Source organism: Seriola lalandi, unplaced genomic scaffold, assembly GCF_002814215.2.
Source record: "Seriola lalandi dorsalis isolate HSWRI2012SDOR001 ecotype SW California unplaced genomic scaffold, Sedor1 jcf7180002054237, whole genome shotgun sequence".
Taxonomy (NCBI): Eukaryota; Metazoa; Chordata; class Actinopteri; order Carangiformes; family Carangidae; genus Seriola; species Seriola lalandi.
The window spans coordinates 517,128-532,766 of NW_019524790.1; the positions used below are offsets into that span (position 1 = coordinate 517,128).

A 15,639-nucleotide genomic window follows, 5' to 3' on the forward strand; every position below is an offset into this window, starting at 1 on the left:
TGCACATAAACTGTGAAGTTTATACCTATAATCACCTATCCCAGGCAGTATTACAGGCATGCTCAGTACAGCTTGCAGGATAGGATAGAGTGTCTGCAGGGTGGGCAAGAGGGCATGAGCTCAGACCAGAGGAACGAGAGACAGATTGAGAAAGAGAGGGGAGTCTGCCATGTCCAATCTGATCTCCCCGGTGGTGGGGTCAGGGGGGAATAAGGGAATGAGAAGGAGGAGGAGGGAGAGGAAGGGGAGAGAGGCAGCGATTCTCCAGAGTACAGTAGGAGTCCTGTTATATCTTCACACCCACCAGCAAACTGCAGATTTGTGCAGTGCAAACACACACACACACTGAACGCACGCCGCTGGCAAATTATCCACCTGCTGCAGCCTTTGCAATAGAGTGGCATGGGTTAACACGCCATCGCTGTGAGCATGTCTTTGATGTAAGCTGCTCAGTGCGTGTGTGTGAGTCGAAAGAGAGGTAAGATAAGGGGGTCAAACGCTGAGAGGGGAGAGAGAAATTTAGAGACAAAGTGGGAGGCACATAGAGGGAGAGAACGAGAGGCGTTTGTCCCACAGGACAGAGCTGGAGCCAAGGTGAAGAAGCATCAGTATGGAAGGGCTCGGCGCACAACATAGCCGCACTGTGAATAAGGCTGGTTTTCGCTTATGGCGTAAACAACACTCAGGAAGGGGCAGAGGAATTACGTTGTACAGTAAGCACAAATGCTCCGGAGGGGAGCTCAACCAATGTAAGCCCTATTTCAATACATATAAACCTGTCATTGTTGACCAGAATGGGGCAGATTATTATACGATTCAGCTGCTGCGAACATATGACAGTTTTCGTTACATGTGAAATGTAATTGAAACATCCATGCCTCGACCTATTGCTTTTATGTCCAATTATATTTAGCTGTTATTCGTACATTAACTTGTCCCGTCGCTGCTTCAAACTGTTGAGATAAAAATAAAATTAATAGAGGAGAAAAGACCCAAGTCTGCTGCAGCTGGGGCCTGGAAGCAGTCGCATATAACCAAGAACATCTGGGGCTGCTTAGCCATTTGATATTTTCCTGGTATTCATTGCACTGTCCATTCATCCCTACCTTATATCCTCAGGTAATATTGGATGATGTTTGACCCCTGATAGTCCGACATTATATGGCAGCTTGAGAAGCAAATGGAGCAAACTTGTTGTTGAAAGAAACAGAACTACCTTCAAGAAACAGGAGGAGATTCTCTTCTTTTTTTTTTTCTTTTTTATTTGCTTCTACTGTTCCTCTATTCTTTAGTGCTATCATTCCTTCTGCCTTCCTTAGGGTGCAAGCCATGTCCTGTCTAATTCAAGGAAAAATCCAAAGCCAAAGGCGAGACCCATGCTGTGCTCGGTGCCTCGGCAGGATTGACTCTGGGTGCCTTCTGATAAATCTTTAATTCCCCAGTGGGTCTGTTTTTGTATCCTTCCAAAGATTTGCGGGGAAGCTTGTTGTACTTGGTTTAATTTCCTCAGAACAAAGCTCATCTGATCTTCCCACCCAGACTTGTGTGTGGCATTAAGGCTTCATTTTCATTAATGTTGGAGGGGCAGCACGGGAATCTCATTTTAATTTGACATTTAAACATCTGTTTTCAATTTCCTGAGGCAAAGATTGCATGTGCGTGTGTGAATGTGTGAGTGTGTGGGTGGACAGGGGATAGTTTGTGGGGGTGATGAACCTGGGAGTTTTCAGAGCTGAGAGCAGCCATCTCAGCTGACCTTTTAAAGGAGGGTTTGGGTGTAAAAAATAATGGCAGCTAATTGTGTTAGCCTCAGCACAGCTCCAATTTGCTACTGTGAACCTAGGGAACGATTTATCATAAAGTACAGCAGAGCGTGGTTAGACTCGGCTTGGCAGGGCCGAACAGATGTTTGCCTCTGCGAACTGAACCTCTGCTTTGATAGATATGGTTGTTTTATGCACAGTCAGCTGTTTGTCTTGCAGTGAGACAGCCAGATGAGAGATGATTTGTTTTCGTTTTATCCTATTGAAAAGAGGAAGTGCAACGCAGAAGAGATCCCTTCACCTTGACAAAGTGTATTGATATCTGTCCAGGTCCGGATGTCCGCTCCGTTTCATCCCGTCGTCAGCATATTTGAGCAAATCCAGGACGGACAAAGAGGCGTCTTCATGCTGGGGGCCTGTGACTTTTGCCCATTTCCACATATTAAGTCACAAACTGAAAACTGAAATCTCTCTGTACACTCACAAACACACATACACACACACACACATTGAGTTTGGCCTCCCTGTTAATAGCGAAGGAAATATTATCTGCTAGGGGACAGCTGCAGGCTCACTAGAGAAACAGAATGGTAGAGTAGGCTCATTATCCCAAACACAGACACAGACCACACCGCGCACACACACACACACACACACACACACACACATGCACACTTTCAGGACAGCGCACAGCGTGAGAGCCTCTCTATCCCATTTTTTTCACCCAATTCTGAGTCCCAGAGCAGGAACAGTGAGGGAGTCAGGCGAGCGGGGCCTCGTGCAGTATATACACAGGAAGGAGGGACGCTGGATACCTTATTTAAACCAGGGAGGCCAGAGGCAACCAATTCCACCACAGCTCCGGATCTGACAGGGCTTCTGGCGGAAGAGTTGGGGCTTTGTACCCCATCCAGATCTGGGTCCATCTGTCTGTCTGACAGACTGTCTGGCTGCCTCTGCTTCCCTCTCGTTCACTCTGCCTCCATCCCAAAGGATTTTGTTTTCCACCGCACAGATGTTCGGGACTGTCTGCTGCGCCGCTCTCAGCTGTGTTTATAACAAAGAGGTGTTGGTTTGGAGGAGCAGAGAGGGCAGCAAGGTGGGGGAGTGAGTGCTGTTGAGGAGGGGTGGAGGTCACTGCGCTGTTGGTGTAAACACTGGATGATGCCAGCTCTCCCTCTGGCCTCCAACTAGTCAATACAACATCCCTTTTTTTTCCTTTTTTTTTTTTTTTTTTACCTTTTTTCTTCCACACACATCCTGCTTTTTATTTTCCAGAGGGACAGATGCATCTGCATGTTAGCTGACAGAGTTACAGTGAAGCCAGCAGGGGAGGCAGAGATGAGTTGCACTTAATGTCACAGTTAAAGTTAGTGAGCTCACTCACCCAAGCGTTTATTACAAGCTCTGCATTAGCCGTGCAGGAAAAACATGAATTCTCTCTCACACTCTTCACTGCTAAGTTCTTAAGTGCATATAGTCTTGATCAACAGGATATTGCTCAATCATTATCATTGATTCAGGATGTTTACACTTTTACACTTAAGAAAAACAAGAAGAGAGGGAGAGATGTTTGTTGTAAAAAAAAAAATAAAAAAGCACTTTAGCATATTATCTGAGCCAAGCAGCATCTTCAGCGTCTGACTCACCTTGATTCCAAGGCTGACTTCTACAATAACGCTGTTCAGAGCAGGTTGACCTTGCTGACACAAATAGAGTGTTTCTTCAGTTGGAGCTGGTGCTCTAATGGATCGGATGGTTGGTGTTTACATTTGCATTCCTGGATGACTGTATCTGCTTTTAAACGCACCAAATGAGCTCACTCACCACACAGCTGCACTACCGAGTTTGAGTTGGATCGGAGCGAGTGTAGAAAATGAACGTGGTCATAATCATCATTCATCTGCGTACACCAGAGACTGAATTTATCCGTAGATGTATGATATGCCTCCCCTCCTCATTGGAGGCAGAAGCATACAAGTCACAGAAAATGTGATGAATCCTTTTGCGTTGTGTCTGATAAATACTGTCCCTGTTCTTAAGAATCGAGGCTGGGTAATGTTGCAGCTGCTCACAGGAAGATGTGGGTTTGATTATGGACGAAAAGACTGGGGAAGCTATTACCACCCAGCTGTCTCTAAAGCCAGGTTCCTACTGTTGGATTGGATTCCCCACTCCACGTTAGAAGAAGCAGAGAGCAGTATCTAACAGAAACAGCTTAAAGGGTTTAGTAAGGAATTTGTTGGCTGTCAGTAGGTGAGGGGTCCTGGGGTGAGTCCGACTTTGATCTGTGACTGAGGTGACTTAAGAGCGAGCTCAGGAGCGTGAGACAATAGACGGCGAAAGCTCAGTTTTATCCCCAAAACACAGACAAAATAACTCAAAAGCATCCAGTCGCATTACTTTTCCATGCATCCAGACGGATAACAATGCACATGCACACACACTGCGCTGACCTCACATACTTTGTGTGTGGCCCGAGTTACAGCCTGAAATTTACAAGCGCTGTTTTCATATGTTTTTATATGTATATGCAGCGGAGCTGGGAAAATGATTACTGGCAAGCTGTCCGCAGAAGTTGAGTTTGTTGCTTTTTCATTACTTTCTCCCCCTCTCAATAAACCTCCAGTTTATCTCTAACGCCAGAGATATGGAGTCCAGAGATATGCTGCTCTCCTGCCCCCTCAGAAAATAGATATCCATCGATCTGCTTTGTGGCAACTACCAGGTCGTAATGATATTGATGTGATATTCTGATAAGGCAGGCAGGCTAAGACTAATGATTTCAGGTGAGGCAGGTGGTGTAATTTTGCAGTCAGCCCAAAATGAAAATCAGAATGTCTCAGTTAATCTCTTTAAACCTTTCCGTCTATTCAGTGTTAAATTTGTATCAACAAATGAGACCTAGCAACATGAATCTGTGGACCTCTAATGTCCGAATAATGAAAATTCATGGCTGTGTCATCTTTTTTTACTCCACCTTTACCGGGGGGAGAAAATCAATGCAAATAAGAATCATATCCTGCATAAGTTCTTACCAAGGCAGCGATGGTAGATTGGATCTAATGTAGATTTTCATCAATGTCAAGATAGCATGGCTGTGTGAGTGCGCAGGATGTAAATATGGAGTGTCAGGGAGAGATGAAGAAGTGATGATGCAGGGGTGATGATCAGCGTGTGTGTGTGTGTGTGTGTGTGTGTGTGTGTGTGTGTGTGTGTGTGTGTGTGTGTGTGTGTGTGTACGGTTGATTGTATGCAGTTTTGTTTGGGTCAACAAAGAAGAAGGTCGTTGGCTATTAGAGTCGATGATGGGCACACATGTGTTCACTGCTGTTGTAAAGCTTATTGACATTATTTGGGAGAAAGCAGGCCATTGAAAATAGCTACTGTATAAGCCTTGTAAGACATTGGTCTACACCATATACACATGTTTTTTATTTAGTCAATACCGTACGCTGTAAATTTTGATGGCCTCATTGTAGTGTTCATTGCGGGCTGGGTGCAGTAAATCAATAGTGATGCCCGCCCAACATTTTGTCATCTGTGCAGAGCTAATTATCTGTGTCAACACACCTTGACTGCTGTTTTTACAAGCTGCCTTCGGCTTTATGAATGTAGCAACAGCTTTAAGTGTTGTTGTGTTTTTTTTTTTCATCCACCTCTTTTAGCTGTTCCTTTGCTTACTTTTCCTAAAGAAGGACAATTTTGTTAATGTTTTTTTTCCACTTCCTCTTTCTGTTTTCTTGCAGTTCTGCGTGATGACTTCAGACAAAACCCTGCAGATGTGATCGTGGCAGCAGGAGAGCCAGCGGTTCTGGAGTGTCAGCCTCCACGTGGACACCCTGAACCCACCATATCATGGAAGAAAGATGGAGTAAACATTGACGACCGGGACGAGAGGATCACTGTAAGTATACTGACTTTTTTTTCTGCCTGCAGACTGCTTTGCATGCAAGGATGATGTGTTTAAATGTATGAGATAGAATGGTCCAGTCATTACCAACACCTCAGTGTTTGTTGAAAGACTGATTTACTTCACTCATTATTCACATAGAGCAATTACTAAACGCAAAAACAGCCCATTTTGGTGGCTACAACCTGTAATGACAGAGGTATAGAATCAGTCTTGCTCCATTAGTCAGCAGCAGTGCATCGATTAGGGATGGCTGGCTGATGAAATCAATCGAGAGCAACGTAGATCAGGAGGGAGAAATGAGATGACCTGGAATCGAGGAGGAGAAGGTTGCACTCAGCAGCAGCAGCGCCTGCAGAATCCAAACAACTCTTTACATTTGATTTACAACCAAACCACCAATTATTCCACTTTAATTAAAACAACTCACAGCCAGCTCTACTGTATCAGTCAGCTCTACATGCTTGCTTACTAAAGATCTGTCTTGAATAATCCTTGCTCCAGCTGTTTCAGCCAAACACGACTCGGTGTCCAGAGTCATTTTTCCTTAAGAAGGAAGAGACTTCGAGCAGTGTTTGATTATACTGATTGGATGTGTGCTTTAGGGAAGTAAAGACTCTGATTCAGCACTCCGCTAACACAAGCAGGTAGTGAGTAGTCTGCAGTGGGTCTGGATCCCATTTTCAAATCTGACTGTTGGGGTTTTTAAAGGTCTGACTGCACATTGTGCAGTTGTGGAACAGTCAAATAGTTTGGCCCCCAAGTGCTGACGATGGCTAGCTTTACTGTACAGTCATGGAAAATCAAATCTCCCCCAGATAATAAATACAAGGTACTAATAAAGATGTTCCACTGTGTGTGTGCCTGTAGCTTAGTACTGAAATCCAGCCTGGGCTAGTTGTGCTCAATACATTTTCATTACTGGGTAACTCAAAACAGTGATTTATTGCTGTTGGCTGTCTCCAGTGGAGGATTGTACATGACTAAATACAGTTTTGCTCAGTGAGGGCCAGTTGAGTTTGGGCGCATTGAGCCCTTTTATTCTAACTCCTGAACAGTGCAAGTATTCTCCTTCTGCCTTTTTTTTTTTTGAAGCTACACAGGCAAAAGATTGAGAGTCCGTGTCTGGCCGCTGAGCAGCCTAATTGAAAGAAACAAGCGCAAAATCTAGTTTACAGAGAATCAAATCATATCTGCTCCTGAGTTGAGTCAGTAGTTGCTGATAAGCACGCATCCTCTTTGCCACAAAGTGAACTCTTGTGGCCTCAGAGGAATTTACTGTCTGTCTTGTGTTTACACATTCAGCCACCCCTTCAGCGAGCTGCCTCTCTGTGCCCACTGTTGCATTATAGAAGATATTTTGAACAAAGTGCAACATCCCGTCCTCTCCTAAACTGACATTAAAGACTGTTCCATGTGGAGATTTGATATTCCGTGCATTCGCTTATTTTTGACAATTAACCTTTTTAGCTTTCTTCATTATCCAATAACAAACTACCTCATGCTGTTAACTGAGGAGTGTTAAAGGCGAGATACACTGTGGACAAAGCATCCCTGTATGGCTCTTGCACACACGGCCTTTCCCATAATTATATTTGATCCCCACTGAACACACACACCCTGTGTCTGTTTTTTGTAAATCATTTTCCGCGGTAACATCATTTTCTACCCCCTGCACGGTGGAAGCGAGGATTTATCTCACTGCTGTATATGTGATTTAGTGCACTGATGAGTGAAATCCTTTGAGTAAACGCTGTGAACACTGCTGCTGTAACACTGAAGGCTAAATGACTCAGAGTTGTGTCCTTGTTGCCTGCAGCAGTGTTGGAAACTGAAAACAGGGTCTGGTAGATTTAACAGCTGGTGTTGCTCACTGTAAACTTCCTGTCAAGCACAAAACCTCACACACTGACTGTTCCCAAATAACCTTTTTTTTTTTTTTTTTTTTTTTTTAAAGTGGAGCTAGACGTCATGTATGACTATCTAAGTATGTGTAATCAGCTGTGGGGACAGATGGGAGTCTGGACGATGTCCTGTGGACACCCATGTTAACAGATCAAGTTGTTTTAGAAATAGGACGATCGTGGGGCAACGTGAAGAATTTGTTTATGGTACAGTGAATGCATGACTGCAGAGAGGGAAGCAGAGGGTGGAATCTTTATAATGTGATGAACAGCTGAGCTCGTCAAAGCCCCCCCCCCCCTCATCCAGCCTGCATTGTTGTGTTTGGTTCAGTCAATTCCTTCCACCATGCAACATGCTGGAACGTGCAGTCTCCTTGGTGATCACTGGTGATCCGAGCGAGGTCCCTAACCACCTGCAGTGGGGATTTTCTCCCGGCACTGCACTTTGCTGGGATGGGTCGGCTTGGCTTTGCCGGCTGCAACATAAAGAAGAGGGGGCAAACTTCAGAGAGAAAAGACACATCAGAGGAAACCCTCCTGTTTTTCTATCTATTTCAGTCAGCTGTGTGTAAACACCAATGACATGCTGTGTGCCATCTCGCATATATTCATGACTTCATGTGGGGCATTTGTGAAAAGTTTCCCACTGAGCCGTAAAAAGTGAGGCAGGTCTATTACCCTGTAATGCTGCTGTGCCACTAGCAGCAGCTGGACACATTCCTCTCAACTTTGTCAAACAGGTCTTTCAGGAACAATGAGGAAAGGATAAATAAACAGAAAAAGGAAAAAATGCCAGTATTTAAGCCCAGACCATTGTCTGTCTTTGGAGCAAGAGTCTGTCTGCAGCATTATAAATGGCCAAAATGCAGCACATTGTCCTCCTCCTTTTGTGCAATAGTTGTGGCTAATTATCAGCCTGGAAAATGAACTGCTGTGTGAATACCAACCGAGTGCATGCTGAATGGGGGCTTTTGCATTATCAGCATTGCCAAATGACATGAGACAAAAGGCAACAGGATAGAGCCATCTCCCTGTAATGCTGGGATAATGGTCAGATTGTGGGGGCTTTCAGCAGCCTGTGTGCTGCGCTGTGTTGTGTGGAGAGGATATGCATGCAGAGAAAAAGAGGACCGTCGCTGCATCCATTTACTTTAGCCAGCTCTCAGAGTCCCTGCTGCTCTGGTACTCCAAATATGCCTGTGGAGAGAAGGGGAAACTGCCACAGACAGAGGTAAGAATATGGATAGAGTGGACGGGCCCTTAAGTGGATCCTCATGTCAAAGCCCCGTGGTACCAACAGTGTGCCCCCACCCACACACCCAACCCCCCACCCACCCCCCGGCCCCACTCCTCTTTCTCTGCTGCACGGTCTGCCCTGACCTTGGGCCTTTGTGAGTGTCACAGTGTTTTAGCTGTTAAGCCTTTCTTCAAACAAACAGTAACATAATGATACTTCAAACCCCTCCAGCACCACAGGGTACCCTAAATAAGCCAGCCTTCCACAGCCCCTTCACTTCCCTCTGCCTCCTGCTTTTTACCATGAATATTAAACAGGGGTGAAGTGCTGAGGAATGCCTCTGAACCAGAAGAATGTGTCCAGTTGCAAAGTCGTCCTTTTAGTCCTCCCCTGGCCACGCTATAAAAACTAAAACTCCACTTACGGTGTGAAGTTTGTTCGTTATGTGCTCGTGGTGAAAACTTGTGATGCAGATTTACTCAGACATACTGTAGCTTGCATGTGAATACACACATAGAAGGGCTTGGGTTTAACGTGGTCGTCACGGGGGAAAGCAGATATGTGCAATACTGTGTGTCAAGTTCTCTGTCAGTGGCTCTCTAATGAGGGGATCGATTACGTGCTTGCAGGTGGTGGTCCTGGTCTTGAAGGCTGATGCGTGCATTTAAAACCTTAAGCTCCATCAAGGCGCAGAGATCATTGGTCCACCATGCTATTGTGTGTGTCTGTCCTGACTGGCATGGTTGTCAGCTGAGAGAAGGGCTGAGGGGCCTGGGCTGGGGCCTGGGCTGGGGCCTGGACTGCCTTTCTGACTGCCTGAGAACAAAGCGCCTCCTCTAGCCTGTAATCAAAGCCCTGGGAAATAACAGACATGACATTCACCTGGACAAACACACATTCACTGCTTTGTGTGTGTGTGTGTGTGTGTGTGTGTGTGTGTGTGTGTGTGTGTGTGTGTGTGTGTGTGTGTGTGTGTGTGTGTGCGCTGTTCATATGTGCTTGAATGTATGTATAACTTGCTGTCACTTGTAGCTCGTATGCGCGCACATAAAGAAATCCAACAAACTTATTCTTTGAAAACATTCCTCAGACAATAATAGACAAAAGTATCCTGAAGCTCTCTGAGGCGACTGGAGAAGTGCTTGCGGTCTTGAGGTACTTCAGGTGTTCCCTCTGGGACCTGTGGTCGTGTTGGATTGGGAAAGTGTTCTTTGGCTCAGCTTACTCTGAGGAGGAGCAGGCCCCACTGATAGTGATTTAGGCTTCAAGTGGAGGTTGAGTGGGAACAGCACAAAAAAAACTAGATATAAAGTAGTCCAGTTGTACTCTGTCTCTGTTAGGTCAGAGCAAAATCCCAATAAAAAAAATTAAAAAAAAAAAAAACTCTTTAGCATCAACCCATTATGTGTTTGTGAGTGCATTTTCTAATAGTGTTGTAATGGCCTTTTGGTGAATAAATGCTCACAGGCATCGCTGTAATGTTTTGTAATGTTTGAGCTATGCTGGTTTTTTTTTTCTCTGTGTCAAACCACAGACCCCAAGTGTCTCTCTGATTGTAATATTGCTGTTTTTCCTCTCCTTGTTTAACCTCTCTCCTCCTCTTCTTCTATTCCCACAGATACGTGGAGGGAAGCTGATGATCACAAATGCCCGGAAGAGCGATGCCGGGAAGTATGTGTGCGTCGGCACAAACATGGTTGGAGAACGGGAAAGTGAAATAGCTGAACTTACAGTGCTTGGTAATTAATCCTTTTTTTTTTCTCTATTGGAGTACTTCAATCTGTTGTCTTTTTTGCTTTCTGTCCACATACAACCCACAAACATGCACACACACACACACACACCCACTCTGTTTGTCTGCAGAAAGAAACTGAATCCAGATGTTAAGCTTTGATTGTCTATCTCCCCGGGAAGTAAATGGTGTCGCCGACCTTTATCAGATAGAGTGTGAGATGACCTCCAATCTCGCACCTCACTACGAATCCCACACTGACCCCAGCAGCTCCTCTCGCCTCACCACCAGCTGCCCCCTATTTCATCATGAGCGACCCCTGACCCTGATACTCTGTCGTGTCCTCAAGCAGACACAGACCATGTCCAGACTCCTGATTTTTATCGCTGGCTTTTTTCACTTCCTCCACCTCCTCTCCTCAGAGACCTCTAATAATCTGACAGAAGGAGCAACAACAAAGGCAGTTTCGCAAAGATAAATAATCATACTGAAATAATGCTGCCAGGGCTGAAATGAGGCCAGCTCCTAGCTTTAGTGTTTGTCCACATGAGTGAGTATCGCAACCCAGAAACTCTGGTTAATCATAAACCACCTTGGTTAGTTTTTTTGGTCCTGAGTCTGAAGGAATGTTTTCAGAACAACTGAAAGCTATGATTTTTTTTAAGCCTTAGAAAATCTTGAAAAATAAACATTGGAGATGCTGCGGTGACCCTGTACCGCTGGGATTTGATGACCAGATAGTCAGAGCTGGACTTTAGAATGTGGTTAACAAGATGACAAAAGGGGTTAGACTTTTTGTCAGGGGCTTGTTAAGCATCCTGACTTCAATTCATTTAATGTTGTGTCATGTCATGTGTAATTAAAGCCATATACTGTACCACAAAGTAGTTACTGTTTCCTGGCTTGTGCTTTGTCTTGTGACTTAAGTGTACTGACTAGTCTCTATAGTCTAGTCTAGTAATTTTGTTTAATGTTAATCATAAACTGGCCATCATGTTGTCATGCCACGTCTCTGAATACAATGTCACACTATTTCCTTATTTTCATTCCAGGACACATTAAATTCAATATGTCATTTTCCACTGGTATTCTTTGAGTTTTCAATTTTAAGTTCAAACTTCACTCTAAAGTCTGAGTAGCACAGATTTATTGAAGGATTCAAAGCTACAGATACATTATTCCAGTACCATCCTTCTCTGCTTTGCAATGTTTAACTTTTGTGCTGCTCTCATCTCTGCAGAGCGTCCCAGTTTTGTGCGTCGCCCAGGCAGCCAGGTGGTGTTAGTGGACCAAAGTGTAGAGTTCAGGTGCGAGGCCCGCGGTGACCCAGTTCCCACTGTGCGCTGGAGGAAAGACGATGGTGACCTGCCCAAAGGAAGGTATGAGTCATCAGCTTGTCACCTTTCATCGCACAATACCTTCATCCCTCACCATCTCCCCTGGCTTTGTTTGATCCGCTGCTCGCTTTTGTGTGTGTTGTCAGCTGACGCATGTTGCATTGAGTGAGTCTGCCTGTGCGGTTTTTGTGTCTAGTTTTATTTTGACAAGGCGAACACCTGTTTTGATCCAGATACGAGATTCGTGAGGACCACACCCTCAAGATCCGTCGTCTGACCTCGGCTGATGTAGGCTCCTACACCTGTGTGGCAGAGAACTTGGTGGGCAAGGCGGAGGCGTCGGCCACGCTCACTGTCCACGGTGAGTCAGTATATACAATTTCGCACTCTTTCATTTACAGCCCCAAGGACAGCCATTATAAATTAATTTCCATTTTGGTTTATTGTGCAGCTTGATCTGATTGCAATTCAGCCCGGCCACATTGCAATAATAGCATTCAGCTTTAGTGCTAGATGGTCATCACTTTCAACTATTCTCTCTCAATTAGCTGATTGATTTCTAATAAAAAAGAAAGGCAAAAATCTATAACAGCTGTAGAGCCGCACACATGGGATCTCAACAACAATCGATTTCATTTGCCCTATACAAGTGGCATTTCTCCGGAGGCCTGTCTTCCTTCACGTTTTAAGACATTCAGTACTATTTGTGAACCTATGAAATATCTTTGTGTCTCCTGTGGCCCTCTCCATCGGACGTCTTATTAACACAGTTGGAATATAAAGCAGCCGGTCACAGAGTGTGAACATTCAGAAAGAAGCCATTCAGAGGAACTGGGGGGCTGGGATCACCCCCCCCCCAAACCCTCCTGAGAGTCAGGGAAACACAGGGGCTATTTAACGCCACACTAATGGGAATGTTGGGAGTCGGGTGAGGGAAGAAGCGAGGGAAGGAGGGAGGAGGCTGACGGCAATGGAGAGTGGGATTGGATGGAAGGACAGTGAATATGCTGGTCTTGGTGGCGTCTCGCCACTGATGCAGAACGGGTCGGGAATTGGGGCTGTGGGCGACTGCGGTGAAGAAGATGGGGGGGGGTTTCTGCGGTGAGGTCGGTCATATTAATGTCACTCGCAGGAGTCAGTGTAGCGGAGATATAAAGAGACAAGGCAATTCTATTCCTCTTCCAACCCCCCACCCCCAACCCCCACCTGCAAACACAGATACTTCATCTTCACATGGCTACCCTGCAATTATTCCTTGATTTTCTCCTCAAGACAGCAATACTCAGATTGGAGGAGCGAGATTAGGCAAACCTGTCAATACACCCGTCAATATATCTACTTCTCTTATTGCCTTTTTTCACTCTTTCTCTCTCCCTGATGAAAGCTTAGTTAATGAAAGGGAACAGCATTGATGCACTGGTTCAATAAGCTGTTTTCCTGGCTTAGAATCATATTTGGAAAGCTTAAACCTCCCTTGTCCTCAGTGGAAATAAAATGTCTTAACCTCAGGGCAATTCCCTGCTGCCCGCATGCAGAATCAAGGCACTGACCCTCTTTTCATACATTATGCCTTTCAACCCCCCTCCCCATGTTATAAGAGTTAGACAGGCGTGAAAACTGAAGTAAAAGCACTTAAATTGATTACACTTCACCAAAGAGGAAGCTCTGCTATAGAGTTAAAGGACAAATGCGTGATGCTTTCTCAGAGTGTAAAATCAAATGAAAAGGACGGTCACGTCACATAAATCATAGGAATTCTACTGTCACAGTGAAATCTGACTGATGCCTGAACCAAAGTTCCTAGAAGAAGCATTTCCATCGACTCCTCAGATCCCTGAGCTTCATCCAGACCAGGACATGAGGAGGCCAGGGAAGCTGTGGGCACTGAATAGTCCAGCTAATTAAAGACAAGCAGGCCACAGTCCCACGCCCGGAAATGACATGCTTCTAATTACAGATGCGGGCGCAGGAAAGGAAAAGAAAAGACTGGTAATTGTAGGTCTAAACAGACCAAACTAGCAGAAACGATGTATAGGTAGTGAGATGTCGCTGTAGTAGTGAAGACAACAGTAATGTGGGGGGCAAGAGTTTAGACTGTGGGTTTAGTGGGGACTGCTGTCGCTCTACATCAAGAGTCAGGGAATGGCAAGAGTGCTGAGCCACGGCTTAAGAATAACTGAGCAGCTGAATAAAATCATTTCAGTGGTGAACTACTGGCAGAGAGAACGACACCACAGAATGGGTAAAATAGGCCGAAGTGGAATTAATGTAAATATTCTTTGAACTCAAGTTTTTTCTGCTAAATCTGCTCTGATGTGTAAATGCATGATAAAACTGAAATAAAATTGGATTTAAAAAAACTTTTTAAAAAATGGTTTAATATAGAAGTCATTCCCTGCAGTGTCATAATGGAATCTGCTTGTCGTAGCATTATATTGTGAGTAAATGATATTAGAAATATAGCAAGATGCACAAAAAAAAAGATAAGATATTGCCCTTCAAAGCAAACCCCTTTTTAAGAGCTGGACAGTTTATGAGAATATTCCAGCTCTGTGTGGACAGAGGGCGATTTTCACTACTTCCGTGGCGAGTCTGTCAGTGAATAATGTCAACATTGTGGGAACGGCGCCTTGGGCTATTTTTCTTTCACTATGCTCTGCTCTCGCTACTAACTTAATCAATGAATTATTGTCTTACACACGTGTTTGTCAGTCTCCTACACCTCCTTTGGACTTATAAATATGTCAAGTACAATATTTCATTGATTGATGGAAGAAAGGCGTAATTGGCCGAGTCACCCGGCATATTTATAGTTTCATCGTAAAATCATTAATCTAAGCCACATGAGAATGCAGTTGTAAGATGGGTTTTGAGTCTGCTTTGGGTGTGAGTACATGTGTGTGTGTATTTTTAAAAGCTCAGGAGTCAGACAAAAGCATTTTGATCTGGGTCTGGTATGGTTAGATAATGTTTACACAGTACTTTCTTAATTAAACCTCACCAGTGGACTTCCGCCATAGGAATGTAAAGATTCAGACCCATGTTGGACAGAATTCAAAAAATCAACGTGTTATGTTTTTTTTTCTCAGCTGGTTAAGTTTGCCGCATGCAGTGATTTATGAGGAGAAAGGTCTTGAATGGAATGGGAGTCCCCAGAGCAGCGTTGCTAATAACCCATGTAAAGGGTCTGGGAGGAGACTTGGAACTGGTGCCAAAAGAGAGTGAATGAGAGGAACTTTCTTGTCAGCAGTGTGTGCGCTGTTACAGTGATGATAAATACCAAAACCTGTTTGGGTGCCATATATAAAACCGCTGCTTTGAGTTACTCTGTAACACAAAGTTGTGAGAACCACATTTCAGCTGATGTGCAGTACACAAGACATCAGAGAGGGTCAGAATATTTAAAGCATGCTGCACTCCTCCCAATGGGAGCAACTATTAATCATGCCAAATCCTCTGCATGCAGTCCTGCTCTAGTGTTGATGTCAGGCAGACTGAACAGCAGCACCGCTCAAAATTCCATCAATATCTCTGCTGTGGTCTTCGGTACGTAGCCTGCCTCCTATTGGGCTGGAGGCCACAATGCTCAGTGTTTTTTCCTCAGCCGCTCTGATCAGCTTATTGATAGAGTATCCCCTCTGCGCTGTAAGCTAGCAGAAAGCCCACAACAAAGTAGCCCGGTCAGATTTTAGGCTCACCTCTACCTCCAGGTCCACAACTGTGATCACAGCAGCATGGGAGAGGTAGGGTTAC

General features: G+C 44.7%; 1 protein-coding gene across 3 annotated transcripts in view; it reads left to right on the forward strand.

Moving 5' to 3' along the window:
- The window catches only part of robo1 (roundabout, axon guidance receptor, homolog 1 (Drosophila)), a 223,179-nt gene that overhangs the window by 175,085 nt on the left and 32,455 nt on the right, over positions 1-15,639 (forward strand). For all 3 annotated transcript variants that reach the window (XM_087173468.1, XM_087173469.1, XM_023404271.2), the window contains 4 exons: positions 5,513-5,670; positions 10,436-10,556; positions 11,790-11,928; positions 12,120-12,247. In XM_087173468.1, coding sequence (XP_087029594.1) covers positions 5,513-5,670; positions 10,436-10,556; positions 11,790-11,928; positions 12,120-12,247 — 546 coding nt within the window. The remainder of the gene's footprint in view (positions 1-5,512; positions 5,671-10,435; positions 10,557-11,789; positions 11,929-12,119; positions 12,248-15,639) is intronic.